At 45.2% G+C, this 26,394-nt stretch overlaps 1 protein-coding gene across 1 annotated transcript; it reads right to left on the reverse strand.

Moving 5' to 3' along the window:
• Positions 1–658: 658 nt before the first annotated feature.
• Positions 659–26,394, reverse strand: LOC135239933 (uncharacterized). The gene is made up of 4 exons (XM_064308936.1): positions 26,149–26,394; positions 21,805–23,128; positions 11,946–12,090; positions 659–5,699 (listed from the first exon to the last, which is right to left on the reverse strand). Exons 2-4 carry the CDS (start codon positions 23,108–23,110, stop codon positions 4,199–4,201), a joined length of 2,952 nt encoding a protein of 983 aa, XP_064165006.1. The 5' UTR covers positions 23,111–23,128; positions 26,149–26,394; the 3' UTR covers positions 659–4,198.

Raw genomic sequence — 26,394 nt, forward strand, 5'->3', positions numbered from 1 at the left:
CCTTATGCAGCTGTCCCCGCCCACCCCAATCCTACTGTGGAGTCTTGAACAATTCAAGTCAACAGCGTGTAAAAGTATATACTGCAATAATAAGGAAAAAGTGTTCAAAGCCCCTCCCCGCTTCCCGCTTACTATGTGGAGTCAATAAACAATCTTACTTGCACCACTTGTGTACATCCCCCCTATAAAGGGGAAAAAAACTAGAAGGCATTTCATAGCTAAATCCCCTTCAGGGCGAGTCTGCCATGTTCAAAGAGCCCCCTGGTGAAGGTATGACCCCAACACAGAGCCAGGGTTTGAAATTAAAATCCGCTTTGACTGACAGCAGAATCAAATGAGAAAATGTAACAGCAATAATAATAATAATAATAATAATAATCTCAAGCACGCAGCTGGTTCCAGTCCACTGTGGGTGAAGCAGCCCGAGCTTTTGAAAGAAACCCAATCGAAGCCAAACAGTTCTGCATCTCAGCAGGTTAAGCGCGGCTCAGAGCTGCCACTGTTCGATGAGAGCAGACTCGGGACATCGCTATTGGTGGAAACAGCTGGGACACTCTCAGAACCCCCCCCCACCCACCCAGTATGAGCACAGGTGGACCCACAGGTGGCCACGCCTTGCGCTCAGGTGCCGCGGCGTTCGTTTCCATACTCAGACGCGTAGCCGCTAACGCTAAACTGCGGCTAACAGGCAAGGCAGTTTCCATCACGGTAACAGGGACTATCAGTTCGGCCTCTAAATGCCAGCAGGGACAATCATATACGAACAGATTCCAAAGCAATCATAGCAGACAACAAAAAAAAAAGAAAAAAAATTCACATTGTTTGTATAACATGTAATGTCCTGACTGAGCTGAACACGTCCTTGGAGTGAAAGTGTGGAAAAGAAGTCTATAAAGGGGCAAAAAAAGCAGGTTTGCAGCACGCATGGAACTACCCGACTGTGCCATGTCCATTCAACACCAGGCCTCGAGACGCAGCAGCAGGGATTCTGCACCGAATCGGGGTTCACATATAAATGAATAAGTAAACTGTTATATATCAGTGTAGGATTTACAGCAGATAAAATATATGATCAATTTATGATGGTTTTTTTTGTTTGTTTTTGGGGAAGAAAGGCTGCTTGGCTCACAAGCTGACAAGGCTCTCTCCCATTGGGGCACTGGGTGGATCATCCTGCTAAAGCACTGTTCTACAGACACAAAATTGGCTCTAGCACTGCCCAGGGAGGGGAGGGTTTCTATTGGTCAGGATGGCTGAGTCTCATTGCACACCGCTGACCCCTGCTGGTCGACTGGGTGCCCGCGAGTTTGCCTGTTGAGCTGCATACACAGTAAAGTGTTTCTGGATACCAGATAGGCACAGAACAGTTCGTGGAAACGTAACGTCAACGTAAAATAGGAGCATGTGCTGCACACAATGATTATAAAGTAATTCTAATTATTCAAAGCGCATGCTGCGATAAAGCACTGGACATAAGTAACTCCGTAGAAACATTTTCTACAGAACAAATACACTAAAACCATTAAGACAGGTCAAAATGTACTGTAAGATTTGTTTTGGCTGTACACCAAACATTTATCATGACTTCCTGATGAACAGGGAATAACAATATTTAAAAACCCAAACTGAACGTTAAAAGTATCAGCAAAACGGCTGCCAAACAGTGAACGTTAATGCAATAGTCAGGGGCGCGTATCTAGGAATACTGGGACCCGAGAAGGAATAATGCTGTGGGCCCCAAGCTACTGGAATTTTTGTGGGCCCTCTCCAGCTGTGGGCCCCTAGAACAGTCACCACCTTTCACCCCACGAGCAACGACCCTGGTCATAGCAGCCCAAATAATCCCATAATCAAAGAGCTGGGAGTTTTTGTTTATTTATTTTCTTTTTGAAGGGGAAAAAATGACTATGGCCTGTGGTGTTAGGGAGAAGGCTTGTGCTAAAAGAAGCACCTGTTTAAAAAAAGAACATTAAGCAGCCCTGACTGACCAGCTGAGACTGTATTAAATACATCTGCAGCACACCTTTTTCTTTTCTCCAAATTCGGAAGCGGTGCACCTCTCGAGTCTCGCTGTGCCAGCGACTGCTCTACATCCTGCAGTGTAAAATATTAACACCCTGGGCGTTCTTCATGTCCACAGGAGGTCTATTTACCCCCACTTCCAGGCCTCTAGGCTGGGCAGGTTGTTCTAAAAAACACACTGCAGTGGCTCGTAACAGAACATAATGTACATGTACATGGGGGGGGGGGGGGGAGGCACAGCAGGGTTTACTCTGTCCTCTGAAAACCCCACTGTGTGCGATTCTGCAGGTCCCAGTCTAGACATGCCGCAGCATAGCGGTAATTCCCCCGCACACTAAACTCTCCTCCGCAACGTGACGAAAGGTTTGCCATAACTTGGGTCCCTCTGATGAGCAGGCGCGCATCGACCGGTTGAAATTCCCACGAAAATGCGATATCCAGGTCTGTGGACCCCCGGCTCTGACATCACAGCACCCCGCCCCACCCAGTCTATTCTCAATCCTTCCTGAGAACCAAACTGAAAATGTGTAAAATATGCATTTTTCTCATTTTGCCTAAAAATAAGGGAAAGAAGCACACTGAGGATGAACACGTTCCAGAGGTATTGCAGGTCTTTCTAAAGGTCTGAGGTCTGAGAAATCCACTCTTCAACAGAGCAGAGGTGTTCCGGAGCCTTCTCGCTTATTCTTAATCTAGAAGCTTCCTGTCCCACTTCAACCATCCAAAACGAAACTGACTTTAACTGAAACGACAGATCCGGTCCCCAGGTCCGCCCCCAGGATGTGGATGGGCATTGGTGGAGGGGGGGTTGAGCAGAAGACAGACAGAGCGCGTGGTGTGTGCTGAAGCACGGGGGGAGGGGCCCGAACTGAAAGCGCTACGGACGGAGAAGCAGCACACCATCGGGGGTGGGGGGGGATTTGCATATTTTAAGCTTTAAGCTTATTTATACATCCAGATCAAAAATGAACCTGCTCATCCAAAATGAGTTTTCAAATCAACGTTCAATCCCCAAATCTGGACAGCACAAGCTTTCACCACTTTAAAAAAATTTTAAAAAGGAAAAATGTTTTTTTTTTAAAACCCAACCCACATCAACAATAAAAATCATACTCATTCCTTCCTGTAAAAGGCTCACTGGTGACAGAAACACAATACTGCGGTTTTAAACGATGGACTGGAGCAGAAACTCATCCTCTAAGGCCTGTGTGTCTGAGGCATACGTGCCCTACCCCACAACACCCTTCTTCACCCCTGAAGTTAGCCAGCTAGCTCACTGCAGCCCCCAGCAGCTAACAGCAAATCCTGCCTAAACAAGCAAGCACTAACACCCCCCCCCCCCGCACCCACCCACCCGCCTCCGATTCATGAAGCCTGTTTCTTTATCTATTCAGAGCAGTTTCACAAACGGTTTGCTCAAAGCCCGACGATGAAAATGCAAATTCCCTGTAAAAAAAAAAACAAGGTCTTAAGAACTGTGGTTGATACATAGATTTCTTTCCTGTCAAGTTATTGTAATATGAGGTAGAACCAGTAGAGTGAACACTGTTCTGTGTTTTTTGTGTGGCATGAGGTATTACCTGATAAAGATAGCTTTTCATGGCTGAAAAGTGTGTTTTCTCCTCCTGAAGCACAGGCGTGTGTGTGAAGGAGCCTGTGTTAAGATACGGCAGAGATCTGAGAGTTTTCTTATTGCAACTTGCCTTGATCACGTTCTACATACGCAAAGAAGTTTCTCATATATAAAATATATACACATATTTATAAAGGGTTCGGGAAGGCTGCCCTGATTACTAGGCCCCCTCATCCTAAACTCTAGACCCTAAAAATTTCACTTGCACCTTCCCTTTTTACTCAAATTTCTTCAGAGTACGTGATTTCCTTTTTAAAAAGATTGTTGGTAATTTCTCCCCCCCCCCCTCGTGACCTTTGACCTTTGCAACACGGACAAGAGGTATGAAAATCCTAACACCAGGTCAAATAAAAAAATAAAATAAAGTAATACAAATCCAAAGAGACAAATGAAATAAAATTGTAACTATTAATGATTGTGTTTGTATACACAAACACACACACACAACCTTAAAGCTTCAGACATGAGAACAAAGAAACAAGAACCCAATATAAAGTAACCCTTGAGAACATTGGGGGGGAGGAGGTGAAGATTTGGCGCCCCCTAGGGGCTGGCGTTGGGACTCCCCTTGCCGTTATTGCTGCCGGTCGGGGGCGGCGGCTCGTAGGGCAGGTGGGGGCGGGGCTTGGGGGGCGGGGCGTCGTCGGGCTCGTGGACCGGGGCCTCGGGGGAGTCGCTGGGGGCGGCGGTCAGGTGCTTCTTGCGCAGGTGCTGGTTGAGCGTGCCCTGGAAGGGGAAGCTCTTGCCGCAGAGGTGGCAGCTGAAGGGCTTGTTGTCCGTGTGGCCGCGGATGTGGTACTCCAGCTGGTCCTTGCGCGTGTAGCGCTTGCCGCAGTAGATGCAGGCGAAGGGCGTGATGCCCATGTGCAGCCGCATGTGCCGGTCCAGGCTGCCCTTCTGGTTGAAGGACTTGCCGCAGTAAACGCAGACCAGCCGGTCGCCGTGGGGACCGTAAGGGTCGCCGGGCGACCCCCACTGGGCCCGCAGGCTGCGCACCCGCACGTCGTTCTCCAGCCCCTCCTTCTGGGCGACGCCCGTCCCCTCTCCCGCCCCCGCCCCCGCCGCCAGAGCCGACGCCCGCTTGGGTCTCCCTCGGTTGCCGTAGTAACCACCCAGCAGGGAGCGGGAAGGGCTGGGCCTGCCGTGGCGGGCGTGGCCGGCGGGGGAGTGGGCGGGGGCCGGCGGGGGGTAGGGGTACACGACGGGCCGCAGGACCGAGGACCCCACGCTCACCGCCAGCACTTGCTCCCCGTCCGCCGTCTCCATGGGGTAGCCGCCAACGTCGCCACCGCCGTCGCCGTCGCCGCCTTCCCTCTCCAGCTTCACCCGCACGTCCGTCACCTGCCCGTCCCGGCCAATCAGCTCCACCTGCTCCAGCTCCGCCTCCCCGTCGCTGCTCCCGCGATCCGAGCGGCGCTCCTCCTCCGCCGGGCGCCGCCCCCGGCCCCTCCCCGCCACCTCCTCGCGCGGGAAGTGGGCGGGGCTCGGGTCTCCCAACACGTCGCCCTCCTCCTCCTCATCCTCCTCCTCCCCCCCCTGCCCCACGCCGTTGTGCCCCGCCCCGTGCGCCGCCCCCGCCCTGCCCGGGCCGGCCCCGGGGGGCAGGCTGATCTTGGAGTGCAGGCCCTCCAGGATGCGCGTGCAGCGGTCGATGACGTCCTGCATCTGCAGGAAGCTGGCGGCGGTCAGGAAGCTGACCACGTCGCGGAGCCGCAGCGACATGCGGCCCGTGTAGCAGAAGGCCAGCAGCCGCTCGAACACCTCGGGGCTCTTGATGACGGAGATGGAGAGGCCGCTCATGGTGCCCAGCGCCGAGTGGTCGCGGAAGTAGGGCGAGCTGGCCGCCAGCACGGCCTTGTGGGCGCGGAAGGGCCGGCCCTGGATGTGCACCACGATGTCGCACAGCTTGCCCTGCAGCCGCAGCTCGTTCAGCTGCCTCAGCACGCCGCTGCTGAACTCGGGCACGTCGAACTCCACCAGGCCGCCCGCCTCGTCCATCCTGCTGCCCCCCCTGCTCTGGCGTCCTCTCGTCCCGCGCGCAGCCCTGGAGAACGAGCACAGACACCCACAGCGTTACCATCAAGGCACCGCTTCGGCCTTTTACTTATTCACATACTCTCTAAACAAAGCACAGCGGCCAGGCCGCCCTTCTTATGTTGTTCACTTCATTCAGAGGAGGCAAAGCAGACAGGAAGAAACAGGCCAGAAACGCACAGAAACAGGATCACAGTGTACGCAGTGCCACGGAGGGGATCGAACCTCCAGCCACAAGAGAGCAGGCATACACGGGCTGACAGTTGCACCTTCTACACCGTGCTTGGCTGGATGATTGGCTCAGAGAAACAGGTGTAATTATTTTGTTGTGGTTGAAGTCTGGGTCATCGCCCATTGTAATCTTAAAAAACACCTGGGAATATCGGTCTTTACAGAACACAGAGCATTTTTTGATGCAGAATCTTGCGTGATCATGACCTTTGACTTGGCTAATGACAGTGGAAGTAATCAGATCAGATTACAGTTTTTGAGTAATCCTACAGATTATGATACCAATTATTTTTTTTTAGTCACGTAATTTTTAATCACTCCCCCCCCCCAGTAGACTAATAGTAGGTTAACCCACATCAGCAGCCACTGGTGAAACGCACATGGTGATGGAGAGTGTTCCCACGTGGTCACACAGAACTGCCAAATTATTATTATTATTTTAGTCTTGGGTCACTGACCTCCCCTGAGGCAATGGCAAGTAGAAAAGACATGCAACGTCATTACCTGCGTAAAAACTGCATACAAAAATCTAATTCCATTAGAAAAAAAGGCTTTGGCCTAAATGGGCAAGGATTGTGTTTATGTGGGTCACAACTGAACGCTAATTCACTAACACATTATTTGTGAGGACGATTGCAATAATCCAATTTCTACAGTTATTTAGATAGCGCAGGTTTACATCACTTCGGGTCACGCACCCCAGATAACCTGGTGTGCCTCTCTGTACCATACAGCGTAACAGAACTAGTTTGTGGGGTTTTCTCTCCACCACTCCTGAACACGTTTGGCTGCCTGCCATTGACTTGAATATGTAACATTCCAATAATAATTTTAAAATAGTGTTGATTGACAGCGGAAAATGTACATTACGCTGGCGGCCTCCAAGAGGGTGGGAGTCAAAAAGAAGGCAGACAACACTGCAAAGGAACCAAAAGCAACAACAATGCCGATGTTTCTGATGCTTCCGATAAAAACATTTTAGTAGTCGGTGGAGGCGCGGACTTGGGGGGGGGGGGGGGGGTTGTGGGATGGGTTTGGGGGTGGGTGACAGGTGCGTGTAGCAGGTAGTGCGTTTGCACTGGCAACAACTTTACATTTTTAAAAAAATTCACTGTGGTAATTAAAGGAGTACCACGGTGGTTGAACGTGACACTTCCCAGTTGTCTTCAGGCAACAAGAAAACAAATGTGCATAATTTTTTTATTCTTCAGTCATTTCAATGTACTTTAAAACGTATTTTTCTAAGCCTAAATTTCCCACGATAAAAATTCACCCGAACCGTCTGGGCGTGGTAATGAGAACTGTCAGTTAGCTATGATTGACAGACCGTGCCCCGTTACCATAGCTACCCCCATGATATGCGCTCTCTTTGGGAGACTGAATTTTCACAAGCTAGCTAGCTTAGTAGGGCTAGTATATCAAGTATCGGTAGATAGCTAAGGTAAGGACGTTGACTTATATCTAATGATAATTTTTGATATCTAGCTAGCCAAGTTAAGATAAAAGCACAACTATAACGTCCTCATAAAAGCAAACTAGCAAGCTAACGTTATCGATAACATTGCCTTATGAAAGCAAACCTCCTAGCTAGCTAACGTTAGCTAGCTAGCTAAATGAATATAACCAGAAATAATCTAAAGGCACTAATTTAAGTGAACCTAACGTTAGTCAAATATTTGCATTGTCTGAACAGCAGGACGGTGTGTCCTGTCAGATTTCTTTACGGGGCGTGGAAATGGGAGTGGTTACTGTATTAATGACGTAGCAAAATGACAACTTTCTCAACCGGTTGAAAATAGGACGATGAATTTAAAACGCATATTTCTCCAAGAATACAGAACGGACATATTCAATACTTTGCTCATTGTGTTTCTTCAATGCCTCTTGTGCAAATAGCACATAAAACCGAGAAAGTGTGAAAATCACCATGGTACTCCTTTAAAGAGCGCACTGTTACACGAATAGTCTCGTCCCGATCGACGGTGACACCTCCTCTTCGGGGAGCACGCTGCTCGAAGAAAAGGGGAAATTAAAGGGGAATTTCACTTTATAACACTTCTGGGGTCATTTTCACACCTACCTGGGCTTTTGTGTGCACCCAGGTAGCTATGAAAATGACCCCAGAAGTGTTATAAAGTGAAATTCCCCTTTAAGAAATGACAGTAAATCTAGAGCCTTGCTCAACTAGCCTAAGCGTACTCTCAGTGTGCCGGGAGCTGAAGCACACATGGCCGCCTCCAAGCACTGGACGTCCGGCTCTGACTGAGCCTTGCTCTTATTAACAGCACCGCTGCTACAGCAAGCATCGCACTGTCGCTGCTACTTTCATCCATTTTCACTGTATTGACCTATAGATGTCTGTCAGATGAATATTGCAATCAACAAGGAAGCGAGCGATATTCAAGGAAGAGGACAGAATCGTTGCTATGGTAACCGTAAGCAACACCTCGCGTCTGCGCTTTAATGGGAACAGGTCAGTTTTACAGCTTTAGAATGTCGCAAACCCAACAGTCGCCAGTTGGAACTTGTCGCGTCGCGAATCTTTGGTCTGAACTAGCCTTTAAATTGCAAGGAATGCAAAACAGTCCACAGGGGAAAGAATACTTAATTTAAAACGTGTTGGGCCGTCCACCACGGTCCACCACAATAATTTTATTGCACATACGCATTTTCATTTTTAACTGCATTTGCATTGCGGTAAACTAGAAACTGTTGACGGGAAGGGGGGGGGGGGGTTCAGCACTTAGTGGTTGTTGCTCACAGAAATAAACATTACGTACAAAAACATATTTTTGGACGAGGGCAAATCTATTCAGACGGGCTGCCCAAATAAAGTCAACGTACGGGAAACACTGCAACAACCTCACGATGAAAAAAACCTTCACTGCAAGTGCATTTCTCAGAAGGTTCTATTTCGGAAGGTACCCTGGCGTCACAAATGTGTGTATATTTAACAAACTGATTGTCCGATCTTGAAAGCAATATCTCTACGCGTAAAACCACCCTTCCTCCCCACACTGCACACATCATAAATTTCAGCTGATCCACAAATACATGCGGCTACATTTATATGTGGATCAGTTACTTACATTTATTTCTTTATTTTTGAGACAATAACACCCCCCAATGACACCCCCATAACAGCACAGGAGCACTGGGAGCAGGAACCCCCTGGCCTGGGAGACAACACACAGAGGACTCTCAAATGCATTCTAACACTCACTCTCTTTCACATACACACACACACACACACACACACACACGTGTGAACTGCGAACACGCACTCAACCACACATGCGAACTGCAAACACACATGCGTACACACACACACACACATACACACACACACACACACATTCACAGCAGTCCTCACTGACACTGTTTCTCCAGCGCCTTCAGATTTCTTGAGTGTCACTTTCTGAACAAATAATCCCTCAAGATAACGTCGCCAAACGATCTTCCTTCCCCAGGAGTTCCAGAACCGGCTGGATCCGGCTGGCTCCTCGTCACCCTCGCTGCGTGAGCGGAGCAGCGTGCCGCCACAGCCCAGGCGGCGTGTCACGCACCACTGCTCCACGCCCTTACTTATCAGCCCATCTTGGCAGTGACACAGAAGCCCTGTCAGAAACCAGTCAGTTTTTATGAAGCCAACCGTGGGAAAGACTCACCAAATTCACCAGCACCTAGGGCGTCCAAGGACATGACACCAGCCATTTGGGAAATAAGGCCAAAACCATGGCCTACATTTCCACATGAACGTACATCGGGGCAGCATCACTCCACACTTCACTAACGATACAGATCCCACAACTTCAAAATAAATCTTTCACAAAAAAAACCAGAGGAGATAAATTCCCTGTGGGCAATATCTTCTACTCTTTTCTCCACTGTACAGCTGAAACCAGGCAGGCTTTTCATAACCACTTTCCACACTGTAGTGGGGGAACCTGCTGCAACCGACTAATGCCTAATATGTTTTACCTTGAATCCCAAAAGAACTTTTCCTCAAGGCGATTTCTAAATCGAAATGTTTGAAAGTAGTCATAAGCACAGACTTGTATAATTTGTTAATTAAGTTGGCTTGAAAAAGCTGACTTACTGTCCTGCTAATTATTATTTCTTCAATTTTCTGTATGATATTCCTCCCCCAGTTTCTCAGCCAGACCGACCAAATTTGGCCAGTGGCGTCCCCTAGTATCGAATTGAATTACATGTGCTTTTTCTGTCAATACCTCAAATATTTTTTTGAGATATTTATGATTGTTATATTGAAAATTTCCAATTAATTAACAATGATGAAACTTTCTGAAGCGAAACATTACATTACATTGCATTACATATATTTGGCAGGTGCTTATCCAAAGCGACATACAAGAACACACTTGCAGCGGACATCACAAATCAGCTGCTGCAGTTGCCACAGATACAGACCATCTCTCTTCCAAAGCTTCAAACGGACAAAATCTCTGGCATGGCGAGTAATGTTAGCAACATCAATGCAAGCTCAACCCAAACTAATATTAGTTAGTTTTCTGTTAGTTATAATTATTGCAAGTAAACAGGCATATTTCAACATTGGCTTTTCAAGCCAAATTAAAAATTTGTCCTCAGGTTTTTGTTTTTCATACAATTCAAAATCTGAACATCACTCTGTTACTATGGAAATGGCCAGAAGCACAATCATCTCATGCCAGACTTCCTACAATGGCTAGCCTCCTAATAAACAGCCCAGCGGTGGCAGCGGGAGGGGATGATGGGAGGTTTCTGTTCTTTTTTTATTTCATTGAATGGTTTCTGCTAGCCTTGTCCCCATTACATGACAGTTTTAGATCTATCCATGTCTTGGATTCACAATACAGTATGATGAACTATCTCTGCCTGAAAAAAAAGGTTTTTATTTAATTAAAAACAGCTACAGTCAAATTGGATGGGGAGAAATGAAGGTTTCTTGCATGGACGAGCCCCACGGTCTCACATTTAATCCAGACTGTGCCAGACCTTACTGTGGTCGGTTGCTCCACAGGGCAACATGCAATTACCAATAGCGGCGGCCAGAGCATGGGATGGCTAGGGGTCCGAAATTCATCGCTATCAAGCGACCCCCTCTGGTGGATTGGGCGCTCTCAAGGACGGCAAGTTAAAGCCTCATATGAAAGGTCATCCTCAGACTCCACTCTGTGCTAGCTCAGCTGTAGTCCGATTTGTGATAAGAAGCAGACTGGCGACAACATGTTTCAGAGGGGAACAGCGCTTGTCGACACTATCCCAATTTAGCAATGGGGTTTGTACATGAACACGGCTGTAGACAGTTGCCAATTCCAAATTAAGGTGGGAATTTGACATGCTCAGCTCCATTCTTGGTGCCAAATTTTTAAAAGAAAGTAAGTTAAGATGACTTCTCATTCAACTGCCATAATCGTGAGCTAAAAAATATAGCACTCCATTACCCACAACGCATTGAGAAATTGGACAAAGCATACTGTTCTCTTCCATTTCAACCCCACTGAGCTAAGTCTGTCGCACTCTGCCAGAAGGAATATTCAACATGAAATCCTGACCCTCTACCTCACACTGGCAACCAAAACCCAAGCAACTCATGGTTCTCACACTGGCAACACAGACAGGTAACTCATGATCCAGTGGCAACCCACGCCCAGAAAACATGTTCAAACAAATTATCCCAAAGAGGGGCACCTGCAGCCCACCCCAGATGGGCCATTTAATTTATGGTTTGGCACTACCCCATGTGTTGGTTGTTTGGTATCATTTCCTTTTCATTTTTACAATTTCACTTAATGTGTTTAATGTTAATATTACTACCTTGTATTTTAACTGGATATTGATAACAGGGCTTGACAGCGCTCCCATTTTAGGAGCACTTGCTCCTCAACATTGATGTGTGCTAACTGGAAAAAATAACTTAGGAGCACATCTACCTACTGGGATGCATTAGTGCATTCGTTTTTAAAATAGGAGCACATGTACTCCTTGGAAAAAATGTTAGTGTACAGTACTAAGCACTTACCATAGAGGAGTTGCAGCATCTGTACACCGAGGTACACAGCCCCCGTGTGCATAGGTCTGGAGACTATTATGGACACAAATATAAAATATGCCACTGTGTGATGTACGTGTTAGTCTCTTCAGACTGCTTTTGCGACTAACAAAATCTTGTCACGGCAACGTCTACAATCAACGGCCATTTTCGTGGAACGCATTAAAAGACAACCGGTACAAACAGGTTTTCATTCCAATACTGACTGCTGTTTTCAGGGAAATGGTTAAGGGTCGGGCAGTCACCAGCACGTAGGATTCAGGTTGATAGAGCAAAGGCTCTGAATGACCGGAATTACCCCAGTGGGAAGAAGTCACCAGCATGTGCCTTTAAGTTCACAGCAGATTTATGCTTTCAAAGGTAGCCAACTTTACAACTAGGTGTAGAGAATTACAACCCACGCGTTTTTTCAGGATATAGCCAATTTTAATACGCTTGCCTCACTGTTTGGAGTATATAAAACAAAGACTCAAGAGGCTGTAACTATAAATATGAGAAGAGGCCCCACACTAGGACAAAGGGTGCGCGAGGTGACAGCCGTACAGGCACTACGAGCGCATTTAGACCACAACCTACACGCTCAGTCTGGCCTCGGGCACACTGAATGATAAAAGCGTACCACGGACTAACGAACGTTAGCTAATAAGCAGAACAGAGGAGTGTATATCTTTAGAACCAGACAACCGAACTTGGAACAAAACCAAGTTGTCCTGTTAAAACCCGTTTTGGAACGGACATCCACGTGTTAATAGTTAGCTTGCTGCATTAACTATACACAAACATAGAGATATTAGCTCGTAGCTCTTCGACTAGCCAGCTGCCTTGTAAATTTAAAAATTGCTACAGGCGTTGTCGAGACGTCATTTCAGTTGTAAATACGAAATGGGGGGGGGGGGGTAAATCATTCAATTCCAAATGAAGCATATGGCTAACGATAGCTAGCTAGCTAGCTAGCTAGCTAACTAACTACTATTGTCATCTACCTACCAACTAATGTTAGCTAAGTTAACTAGACTGCTATTTAACAAATTCAGACATCATTACATGACTAAATATGTCATGCGACATATTTTACAATAACATTAGCTAACACTAAATTAGTTGCTGCAATCACACACTGTCCGATTATTAACGACAACATTGTTTTGGAACACTTTGTAATTAGAAGTATAAGTGTGTTAGCTCGCCAACTAGCTGGCTAGGATGTACACTAGCGCTAGCATTAACTTGCTTTCTATTTGCCAATAAGAAAACTCCAGCAATAAATAAACAGCAAGGCTAAATATTTCACATTTAGCTAGGTGTGTGCATTTGCTATCTATCGATGGCTAACCTTTGTGAGTGCTAGCAATTGAAAAACACAGTATCTTTAGTCAGCAACTTTCTGACACCTAGTACAAAGCAAAAGCTACAAAATGTTAAAATCAAAATTTGAAAAGGCCATGACAACAGTTAGCTGGTTCGCCAGTTAACCATCCAAGTTATATTATTGCCTAGCTACCAACTGTAACGTCAAATATAAATTCTTACAATACATTACGTTAATTAGCCAAATTCATACAATTATCTGTTTCTTCTAAGCAGACGAAACAGTTTCGTCGCCAGTGGTTCCATGCCAACTAACAGTTACCTAACTTATGCTCGCTAACACGACATGAAAGAGTTGGATATTTTAGGGTCATGAAAATGACCACGACCTGGCTATTCAGCTAGCGTTAGCTTGCCATCTTCCTTAATTCGTCTAGCTAAATGTGTTAGCTAGCTTGCTAGGACGTCAAAAAGCAACAACACCGTGGCAGTCTAAATGCACACTGGGCTCGGGAAATGCAGTATAAAAAAGTAAAAAAATTAATGAATTAAATCTCACCTTTTCCTAATTAAATGTCACCCATTCCCCCGAGCGCTTCGCTCCAGACTTCCAACTACTATGCACGGCGCTAGCGACTCCGCTCCACCGGTCTGTGCGGCTCTCTGTTGCAATTTTTCCTCGTTGTCCACCTCACTTCTCCACCGGAAGTGAATGTGTCAACTCTCGTGAGCGCTAGCTTCCGTGTCGAAAGTGTGAAGTTGCCAGATTCTGGAGGGGAAGTTTTTGTGTAGATAACGCAAGCCAATCTCACAACGGGGGAAACCAGTTTATCTCGGGCCCTCACCTGAAATTCAGTCATCCCTCAGCAATAGGTCTATAGAACTTTCCTGTCAGTAGATCATTCACCGGCCCCTTTCCAGTAATCTATGTAATCAACTGCCACTAATTAAGCCCAGGCGATGATTGACAGCAATGATGCCACACTGTTATTTGCTGCTTTCAATGGATAGATCTCGCATGATGCATACATTTTTATAGCATCGGACGGTGATTTATTTTATTTTTTCTAAGCAGTGGGAAGTTGGCATAAAAATGTAGTTACATTACCTGCATTAAAATCGTTAAATAAGTCTGATTATGACAAGGAAATTGTTTACAGGAGTACGCTTATACGGAAGGTGAACTCAAATGAGTTTTAAACCTTGCAATTTCGTTTGATCATGTTTTGTCGTTACTGTCCCATCTGTCATTCTTTGAAAGTGTTTTGTGTTAATTTGCCTAGACGAAGATACATATGATTCTGCATCAATGAATTTGCGACTCTAAATTGCCCATAGGTATGAGTGTGAGTAAATGGTATGTGTGCCCTGCGGTAGCTTGGCAACCTGTCCAGGGTGTATTCCCGCCTCTCGCCAAATGTACGTTGGGATGGGCTCCAGAACCCGCCGTGACCCTGCCTAGGATAAGCCAGTATAGATAATGGTTGGATGGATGGATTTGCTTGGGACAGGCAGAATTCCACAAATGTCACTGCACTACCTCATTCACATGACAATAATTTGTAATTGACTAATTTGGAAGTACAGTACCTGTGAAATGCTGGAATCCAGTGCAATTGTCCAGTTTGAACCTTGATTTCTGTTCCTAAAAATTGCCATGAAGCAGAGTTTCCACTTGGACAACGCTTGAAAATCTTTTTGACTGCTCCCATGAATCTGTCAACTTTTGGGAAACTGCTAGCCCAGATGTTTTTCTGGTTTTATGTTATGTGGAAAGGTGCACTGCAACCCCAAACAGAATCTAAATTTTTTTGAGAACAAAAGTAAATTTCTCTTTTCGCTGGTATTTTTGGGGGCTCTTTAATTCATGTTTCAATCTTTTTTGAGGGTATAAAATTGTTTCTCATTCCTCTTTTTAATTTGTTATGATGTAGGCAGACATCGTACTTTCTGTACAATAGGCTCATTAGGACATGTATGACGAGCCATTTTAAGATGTTTGCACAAGATTAGAACCCCCTATATCCAGGTAAGTTCTGCAGGCATTATGCATTCCTATCAGTGATTCAAAAATCATCCTTGATAGGGGACATCACAAGACATCACAACTCAAACGTCCGCTTGTGAATTCCTTAGTAAAGAAGTTTTCCCAATACTGTTAAGACCATGTCTGGTATAAATGCATTTATTTAGCCAGCATATTACATTTACAGTAGGTCAATGGCCATTCTGGACTCATTTATCAGATATGCTTCAACCTTACAAGCCTGGAATATTTATTAATTCTCTAGATGCAGGTTATCTAGTCTGAAGTTCCAAGTCCCCTACCCCTTCTAAACCCCAACCCTAACCTTCACAACCTGAGTTGGCCAGTGGTGGATGCTCCCCTACCACTTCTGGTTCTTTCCAACGTTTTTTTCGTATATGTCTTCTGGGATGTTTTTCCTTGTCATTGTTGCCTCTGGCTTGCTTCACTGGACTTTCAGCCAAGGTAGACTTTGAAGCAAACTGTGACAACTACTCTGTAAAACCCACCATATAAATAAATTCTGTTCTATTTATTGATGAAGCAGTTGAGCTGCTGTGCCAGGGAAGTATGTGGTTTGAATTCCAGGTAAACACCATTTTATCAATGATAAAGGTGCTTTAGCACCCAAAGACATCTAACTTGTGAAATAGGTTACATAATATTTCAGATATTTTTGCTGCTCCAGGGGCAAGCGTGCCTATTGAAGAAATAACATAACCCAATGAAGCTGATCTGAGGGTGAAACAAGGACACATTTATTGCTGAAACTCACATTTGCACAAAACGTAACAATTTTCTTCTATAAGAAGAAGGTTCTAAACGGCCACAGTGTGAGGAGTATCCTGGAAAAACTCGATAAGCCAAACCATTTTTTTCTTTTTTATTGACTCCATTTTAACAAAGGACAGACAAAGATCATTTTGAGGTAGTTTTAATGCCATTGACCTTACAGGACAGCACTGCAAACCTGCTTCTCCACGCTCCTCAATGTATTCATTTAACCTTTTTTTTTTTATAAACAATTAGCTTTTTGTGGGTCATCTTGTATTTTCCATGACACCCTTCATTTATTTAGTCAACTATTTCTGTCACACTGACAGAATCAAAATAGTTTTTTTATTCATTAATGTAATCTAAACGAACTCCCCAGCTGGAACTTCTTACAACGGTCTGCTCATGATTTTAAACCACACATTACGTGTTCAAGAATCCCTGTGAAACGTACAAGTATCTAATTTAAACATTAACAAATTTGTGGACAACGGTACAAGTGAAGGATGACAAAAAAGGGAACATACATTAAACAAAATCCATGCAAACAATATCTGACCAGCCTGATATCACTTCCTTCTGGATAATTAACCACTCTCTCACTATATCTCACAACAGACAATATTTGCAGTGCTTTTAACAACTTAAGTGCACAGTTTAAAATTAGATTTTTTTTACCAACATTTTCCTAAAATCAAAACCGAGCTCCCAAAATTCACCTTTACAAGATTGTCTGTTTTTTAACGTACCTACAGAAAAACCAAACCATTCCATTAAGCAGTCCATGAAGAGTAGTTTTGAACTTAATAAAAAGTGAGACTTAAAAAAAATTAATCAAAGCACTTTCCTCTACTGCCGATTATGACATTTAAAAAATTCCAACATAATCACTTGAGGCCAAATATCAATTCAGCTATTGGAATATCAATACTCAACCACTTGGATCAGCATATCCAAGCTTGTACACAAAACGGAAGAACAATAAGATTGTAGCCTTATAATTGCTTTTCATGCTGTTAAAATAATTATTAATGCTTCTGCCTAGGAAATCAAGTGTGAGTGAATGAGGCAGACAGAGATAGAGACTAAGAAGTAGAGATATTAGGTAAAAAAAAACTAGTTTCATAGTTGCTTTTGGAAGAAAGAAATAGGATTTTGTTAACTTGTACATTTGATCTTGGGACCAAAAGAATACTCAGAATTTTAAAATATTAACATCAGTAATGGTCTGTGAACGCAGACTAAATGTCTAAACCTTGGAACTGTTACCCATAACCAGCTGAGCTGAAAACTATGTAAAAGATCTTCATGGCAGAAGCAGGCTATCAGATACGCTACATGTTTAAACATGCATGCGTAGAAGCTTTTGCGTGTCGAAGGCAGGATCATTATACGTTTCCGCACTGTCAGTTTAGCACTGTAAGGTTGGCTTTGGGTTGATCACCTGAGAAGTTTATTTTGATTTTATTTTAAAGAAACCATCCTTTCGGACTAACTGTAGCAGGCGTGGCTTTGTTTTAGAGGTGAACCTGTAGACTGAATCAAGTTCCATCCATGCTTTAGCCTGTAAAGGCCTTTAAAGGCTCCATTTAAACACCAGCAGAAAGAGTTTCCCTAAAATGTAAGCAAGAGTGGCAAAATCAATCGTATAAAACAGTCATCAGCGAAGATGAAATGTAAACATGTTTCAGTGTATATTGGCTATATATCTGTATAAAAAGAAATGTATTTGTTTCCCAAAACTCTTATTTACAGAATGTCCCTTTTCAGATGTTTTATGGTAACTACCCAAAAATATATATACGTATTAAGGACGTGTCCTATATGACTACATATTCAGCTATACACTTTTCAAGATACTGCAAATATCTAGTCACCTCATTCAAAGACAAACAATGAGGTTTAATACCTGTAACCGATTACTGATAGAAAACCTCAGTCAAGAGATCTTACACCATTAAGTACTGCCAAAAGAAAACATTATTTCAATTGCTTCCTGGCACAAAAATGAACCACTGGTCACATATCCATGTAAAGGGTATGCTTGGTTTATCCTGAAATAGTGATTTAACCACATGAAATCTCCAATATAAACACTATTATTATAAGCTAAAATATATAACTCTTTCATATTACTTAAGTTAAATACAGGGTTCCCACAGTCCTTGAAAATCCTTGAAAATATGTTCGGCCCAGAAGTCATGTAAAAGTCAACGAAAAGTGCTCAAATATTCTACTGTCCTTAAAACACAGAAATCAGGCAAATAAAGAAACTCAATTAAAACATGCAAATCATTCTTTTCTGCTAGCTCACTAGCTTGACGTCACTTAATATCTAGTCCTGCAATGTTACCGGGAGGCCAAACAGTCTGTACATTAACAAGCAAAAAAAAAATCCACAAACAGAAGTGATCGGTTACTGGTGGGTCTTGGCAGTAGTGATGTGCTTAGCCATTTCTGCCCAACTTGAAAAAGTAGCCCTATAGCTCAAAGCAGCCCTAACTATTGGCCCAATAATAAATCCCTGAAAATCATAACATTTGTCCTTAAAATTTAAATGACATGGAAAGTCATGGAATTTATAAACTTGATTTCAGTGTAAACCCTGTAAATAGAAACACTGCAGGTGAACTGCAGGTGTACATACGAGGTAATATCCTTTTGAGGAGTGTGAATGACACTCCCCGGTGTCCAGCTAACTCTAGTGAAAACCAGGGATAATGAAATAGGAGTAAGATGGCTGTGATGTCACCTTACTCTTAACGATGAGCAGAACAACACCAAATACGATTTGTGGATACTTCCTGGCTATACTTCCAAGATCCCTGTATGAATTGTCAGGAGCAGCCAGAAAATATCAACCAATCACCACTGGGGTTGTTGTACTAGTTCTTATCAATGTACTCCATGATTGGTACAGCTCCTCTGTTTTTTGTTTGTTTGTGTAAGATAGCATCACAGCTGCCTTATTCCGAGCTTTTTAACCCTGGTGAGAACCAAAAAATACTGAAATCTCTATGTACTCAGAAATTTCCATCAACTACCAAATACAAAATTAATACATACGTATCCTTTGAATTCCCTTGGCCTTAATGCACATCTGACCATGTTATGTCAGCACTCTAAGTGCCCAGTCTTACTTTCGCAGCTGTATAACTGCAAGACAAAGTTTGTGATCCCTTCGGAATTACCTGGATTTTTGCATTAATTGCTCATTAAATGTAGTCTGATCTTCATCTAAGTCACAATGATAGACTAACACAATCAGCTTATACTAATTCCAAACGAATAACTGTACTTCTTCTTGTCAATACTGAATGCATCATTCAAACATTCACAGTCTAGGTTGGAAAAAGTATGTGAGGCTAATGGCTACCCCAAAACGTTATTGGAGTCAGGTGTTCCAATCAATGAGATGAGATTCGAGGTGTGGTCTGGAGGAGCCCTGCCGTATGAAAAAGGCACACGAAATTTGGTTACTGACAGACTCTGTTCTTCTCACACATGTTCAGGTGAACCACCCCCTGAACAAAACAATTTTCAGAGGACCTTAGAAGAAGAATGGTAGAGATGCATAAAGCTGGAAAAGACAACAAAGGCCTTTCTAAAGGTCTGGGTGTTCATCAATCCACAATAAGACAAACTGTCTACAAATGGAGGAAATTCAGTACTGTTGCTACTCTCCCTAGGAGTGGGCATACTGCAAAGATCACAAAAAGACAGCAGCGTGCAATGCTGAAAATGTTTTTTTTTTTTGTTGCACGTGTCAAGTTTCTGAAAGACCAGCTGCATGTTCCACAACGCTTCTGTGACAATGTTCTATGGACGGATGAGGAAAAAAGTGGAACTTTTTTTTGCAGAAATGCACAATGCTATGTTTGGAGGAAACTGCTCACCAACACCAAAACCTCATCCCAAATGTGAAGCATGGTGGAGAGAGCATCATGGTTAGGGACTGCTCTGCTTCAGGGCCTAAAAAGATTGCAAGCACTGATGCAACAAAGAATTCAAAATTAAATTAAGAAATTTTACAGGAGAATGTCAGGGTAGCGGTCCATCACCTGAAGCTTAATAGAAGTTGGCAATGACCAAAAACACATGACTAAATCAACAACAGAATGATTTAAACAATAAAAATCATGTTTTAGAATGACCACGTCACAGTCCAGACCTTAACCCAATTGAGATGTTGTGGCATGACCTAAAGAGAGCTATTCAAGCAGTTTCGTAAGGAGGAATGGTCTAAACTTTCCCCTAACCAATGTGCAAGTCTGATCGGCAGCTATAGGAAACACTTGTTGGGGGGTTACGGCTGCTAAAGTCCTACCAGTTACTAGATAAAGGGGCTCACATACTTTTTCCAGTCTGAATGGAGAATGATTAGATTGTGTGTTATTAAGCAGAATGTGTTTGTCTATTGTGACTTAGATGAAGATCAGACCATGCAACTGTACATTTTTAATTTATTATTGAAATATTTTTTTTAGAACATCACCCAAACCCAAAATAACTTAAAATAAAAAAAAATTATAGAAGGAAAGATGTATGAATTTCTTGTTTCCTTTGTGGAAGTCACCTGTTAAATATAAAAAGGTAGTAAGAAATAAATTCCATCTGTTCTAAAGAGCTGACCTTAACAATCAAGACCTACTGTGTGAACTTTAAGTGGGGTCTTAGAGCAGAATGATGAAGTTCTGATCAGGAAAAAATGCATTTGGAAAAGCAGAGATAAAAACAAAACAAACAAAAAACAAAACAATTATGTCACCAGGAAATACACAAAGGAAGAAAGGCCCAGACACGAATTTCAAAGAGGTGCCATATTGCAGTTTTGTACAAATCTCCATAGCTTTGCTTCTGTAGTGACAGCAGACTGAGGCTCCGTGAAACCAAAAGTGGGCAGAAGAACTACACACAATCAGCATCGCTGCTTTCCACCAATCATTGCGTGTTGCCATGGAGGGTAAAAACAAAATCTTTTTGATTGCTTGAAAAGAAGTTGTGGATTCACTGTTGCTTCGCCCATAATAGTATTGAGGAAACCTCCCTCTCCCAGCACTACCACACTTGCACAGCTAGCACTTGCACACATTGAGGTCCCTGTGCCCGAGGTTAAAAAGTTAATGCAGTGGAGGTCAGTGTGTTGGTCAGTCTGCTGATGCGGAATCTGAGAGGATCAGCCTAGATCAGCGTATCATGCTGTTGAGCTGTTCCCCGGGGTCCTGGATTTACGGGGAACAGCTGTTGAGCTGTTCCCCCGGGGTCCTGGATTTACAGATCGTACTGTTAGGCTGTTCCCAACGTTTCCTAGATCAGCAAACCTGGTTTAATGGTTTCCTAGGGATACCTGAACCATCAGATCTGGCTTTAAGCTGTTCCCCAGGGTCCAGAATCAGCAGATTCCATTATTATGCTATTCCCCAGATTTCCTAGACCAGCAGATCAGGTTGTTGAGCCGTTTCCCACAGTCCTGGATGAGCAGATCTCATTGTTACGCTGTTCCACAGGTTTCCTGGATCAGCAGATCTGGTTTAACTGTTCCATGTGGACACACGGATCAGCAGATCAGGTGGTTAGGCTGTTCCTTGGGTTCCTGGATCGGCGGATCTGCTTGGGTTGAGCTGTACACAAGATTTCCTGGATCAGCAGATCTGGTTTAACTGTTCCATGTGGACACAGCAGATCAGGTGGTTAGGCTGTTCCCCGGGTCCCTGGATCAGCAGATCTGGTTGGGCTGCTCGCCGGAGGCACGTCGGGCCTGGTGCGCTCGGGTGCACGAGGACACGTGGCGGTTGAAGCTGTCCCGCCACATGAACCTCTTGCTGCAGACGCTGCACTCGTAGGGCTTGATGCCCGTGTGGATCTTGACGTGGCCGACCAGGTGGTGCTTCATCTTGAAGCGCTTGCCGCAGACGGCGCAGCCGTAGGGCCGCAGCCCCAGGTGCATGCTCATGTGCCGGTCCCGCTGGCTCTTGTGGGTGAAGCTCTTCCCGCACTGGCACGGGTACAGCTTGTAGACCGAGCCCAGGCCCTGGTGCGAGGCCTCCCCGTGGAGGCCGGCCGCGGGATCCGCCCCGTCGTCCACCCCGCTTCCTGCTCCTCCGCCCCCGTCTCCATCCGGGTCGTCTTCGAGGGCGTCAACGTCTAGGGGACCCCCGGCCTGGTCGCCCCCGAACTCCTCCATGGAGGCTCCATAGAAGTCCAGGGGCTCCTCCGGCCTGCCGCCCAGTTTCTCCTCCAGGTCAGCACCGAAGGCGGGGGAGGCCTGGCTCAGGTCCCCTGAGTCTGGATCGTGAGCTCCCTCAGGGTCCCCCGCCCCTGAGAAGCCCTGGCAGCCCTCCTGCTCCAGCCGCTCCGCCTTCACCTGGATCCACCTGCGGTGGGACATGATGCTGGGCTGGATGTAAGCAGGCCGGGCGTACTGGAACCCGGCCCCGGCCCCGCCCCCTTCGCCGTCCTCCCCGCCCCCCTGCTCCGACGACGTCGCGGGCGAGCCGTTCTCCGTGGGCCGGTCCGTCTCCCCCCCGCCGTCCCTGGGGTCGGGGAGGAACTCCCCGTGCGGCTCCGCCTCCAGGCCCTCGCTGGCGCTGTCGTCGTCGTTGCCGTCGCCGGGGGACAGGCGGTCGCGGTCGCTGCCGGAGCAGGACCGCTGGCCGCCCAGCAGCTCGGTGCACTTGTCCACCACGTGCCACATCTGCAGGAAGCTGGCGGCCGTCAGGTACCCCACCACCTCGCCCGCGGGCAGCTGCAGGCTCCCCGTGTAGCAGGACTGGAGCAGGCCCTCGAACACGCAGTGGTGCATGACGTCGGGCAGCACCACGCGCATGCTGTTCTTCAGCAGCACCTGGTCGCAGAAGTACGGCGAGCTGGCCGCCAGCACGGCCCGGTGCGCCCGGTAGTGCCGGCCCTGGATCACCACGGTGATGTCGCACAGCTGGCCCAGCTGCCGCTGCTGGTTCAGCTTCTGCAGGATGGAACACGAGAAGTCTGGGAATTCCACGCGGAATGAGTTGGTCTCAGACTCCATGGCGACGGTGTTCTAGACCTTTGGTGGCAGGGAGCAAAGAGAAAACATGAATAACGAGTACAGCAATTCTGCAAGAAAGAGATTCAGAGGAAAGCAGGGGTAACAGTGGTGGCTTCCATTAGAACTTTAGTTAAGAACAGAGCCACATAAACACTACATGTGCCTGCAGAACTGCCAGGTGACCCGTCCTGCTGAAACACTAGCGGTGAAGTGAGGTGCCCTGTGCTCATGTATGGAACAGTGATCTTGCCAGTGCTGACTGTGGTCAGCAGCCCTGCAGAGTGGTGCATTATTGCCTGGAGTGTCACGCCAGCACAGATTTTCTACATTCACCAGATACTCAGCTCCGTATTCTTTACACTGAAGTTCTGCCTCCCTACCATTAAAGCCAAAACCTTCCAATTTGATGCACCTTCACAAAAGTCATTAAGGGGCTTTTACAATTACAAGAGCGACTACCGCAATGAGCCTGCACCAAACGCCGATAAAGTCTTCTCGTACAAACCCCTGACATTACATTTTCGGAAATTAGCAGACGACCTTATCCAGACTGACACAGGTTCCACTTTCACATGCAATCCATTTACACAGCTTAATATTTTACTAAATTCAGGTTAAGTACCTTGCTCAAGAGTACAACCTGCAGCTGGGAATCAAACCCACAGATTTTGAGCAACAAGCCCAGATCCATAATTACTGCCGCCCTTGACACACTACGCAGCTGGACCAGGGAAGTGTGGAACAGCTGATGAGGTGACATCTGACAGGCATGTACCGGTCTACATTCTCACACACACACACACACACAGAACACTGCTCACTTGTCTTTTTTTAAAGGGACAGCAATCTGACCTCCATTTTTTCCACTTCATTCAGAAGGGTGAAAGCAGAGAAAGGGGATCACAGCACAGAAAGGGCCATGGCAAGAACCTGAACCCCTGGCCACATGGGGGATTCAAATATGGGTTGACCCTCCATTCATGATGGCTTATTGGCTGACATACTGAATACAAATGTAATTTCATTTCGTTTGTACTAGCACTTATTCATGTTAAGAAGGCTTATCTACTCTTTAGGAAGTAATCACTTAACTGAATTATGATTAATGATTATTTGAGTGCACCTCCACAGACACTAAGTGGACAAACAACAAAGGTGGTGAACAGCCAAAACATTTGTGCTGCTCCTGGGTTTTTAATGGTCAATAAATCATTGCATCCCATTCCCATTTTGAGTGCGAACCTATCTTTTTTTTTATTCCAATTGTTTACTGGAAAAACTGCAAGAAGTACAAAACTGCAATTGTTGATCTACATTTTCACCTCAAATCCTAGGGTTGATTTTATGGTTTACAGGTCACGTGCAGTTGATCATATTTACATTAGCAATTTAGCTTAACAATTCACACTGCTGGTAGCTCAAACAAATTCCGGGGGGGGGGTCCCACAACACACTGTTACCAGGGTGGCTCTTAAGGCCCAGTGCATGCAGAGCCAATGGCTTCCAATTAGATGGGCTTTCCACTTCCGGGGATAAATTAGCATAAATTAGCATGCTTCAGGACTTGTGCAGTATACGCTCACAGTTCTGACAGAATGTTTCACCCAGTCTGTGCAAAAAGAACAAATTGATCATGGAGGAACACAATGCCCAGCTGCCATCTGTTCTGCGTTTATTTACTTCCTAGTGTAAAGTTCACCCCTACCCCCAATACACACATAACTGGTAGCCCAGGTGAGTGGTTCCCAAACTTGCAGATCCCACGACCCACTTTATGACCAAACAAGCCTATCATTTCTGTTAACCCAAACTATTAAAAATGAACGTATCATTAATACGTCAAAACATCTGCGCGTACCGTCTACGCTAAAGCACTGCGTGTAACCAGAGTTTAATTTGACTGGTATGAACCTACAGCGTGTATAATAACCTGTTCATTATTTCCTCAGAGGTTACATTATCTCACGACACAACTCAATCCCTCCCACGATCCACAATTTTGGAACCACTGACCCAGGGTGTTTTTGAGATTTCTGATATGGCTCTGGAATTCTTGAGCGTTTTTTAGAGTGTTGAGAAGGTTGTCCGAAAATTCCTATCGAATATCACATTATATTGCCGGATTTATGTCCGCATTAATTTAGCAGTCATCCTTAGTAGGGATAGTGTATAACTTTACAAAAAGGCTTTAGATACATGAACTCCAATATACATAAATTGTCTATTGTGTAATCGAAACAAAGCATCATTGTATAAAACAATGCTACAATAAACACTGTCACGCACAAGTGCCACAGTGAAGAAGACGGACGCGCATTTTCTTCACACAAAGGCGTGATTAAGTCACACACAAACACGCACACAATATTTTTCGATTTACAAATACATGTTCTGGCTAAACATAGCCCACTTGCCTTAACATATTCGTTTAACCTTACTAGCTCCTCCCTTTCTAGAGCTCAGCAGCCTGCTAACTGGTAACGTTAGCAAGCGTCAACTAGAAATAAGCAGAATTATAATTGGCTATTAAAGTAGCTAGATCGTTAGAATAAACTCTTGTCAATATATACGAGAAAACGGTAAATGCTTACCTTTCATTTACATTTAACTTACGAGTAAATATCCCCAGTCATATTTAGGCTTTTTCGCTTGTTGCGAGCTATCGATAGCTATTGTTGAGAGAAGCCATAACAGATACGGGAACACTGATAACTAGATATTATTTTCCTATCGAACACAATACTTAGCGGCTTACTCCCTAAACGACGAATATTTACAGGCGTGTATGAATTTGGCCAAATGCAAAGCAATGAATGCATAGCTTGTTAACCTAATTCGAATCAATTCAGCTGGCGATAATTCTTAACACGCTAACCAGTTAGCTATATTTACACAGCTCGCTGGTTAGCTAGCTTGTTAGCATGTTAGCTTAGACGGGGCGGCGTTTCGGCTCGTTTTCTTGCGCTGTGAAAGACCTGAAAACAACCAACGGTGTCTGAACGTGTTTTGGACCTGAGGAACAGACCGTTTCGCCTCACCTGCATGATCATTTTCATAATTTGTCGTGGAATCCACGGCCAGCAGGCTGATTGTCTTCCGAGTTCCACCGGATTTCGCTCTGAAAGCGTGACGTCACTGCGCAGATGTGGGCTTGCCCTCCCTTCAGATGCGCAGTTTGACCGATGCTCATAGTACGCGGATGGGCTGGTGATGTCAGCGAACGGAATAAAGAATCGGCGAGTTGACTTACTGATTACTACATCTGCGCATCGTCTACGCAATGT

The sequence above is a fragment of the Anguilla rostrata genome, chromosome 14 (genome assembly GCF_018555375.3).
Source record: "Anguilla rostrata isolate EN2019 chromosome 14, ASM1855537v3, whole genome shotgun sequence".
NCBI lineage: Eukaryota > Metazoa > Chordata > Actinopteri > Anguilliformes > Anguillidae > Anguilla > Anguilla rostrata.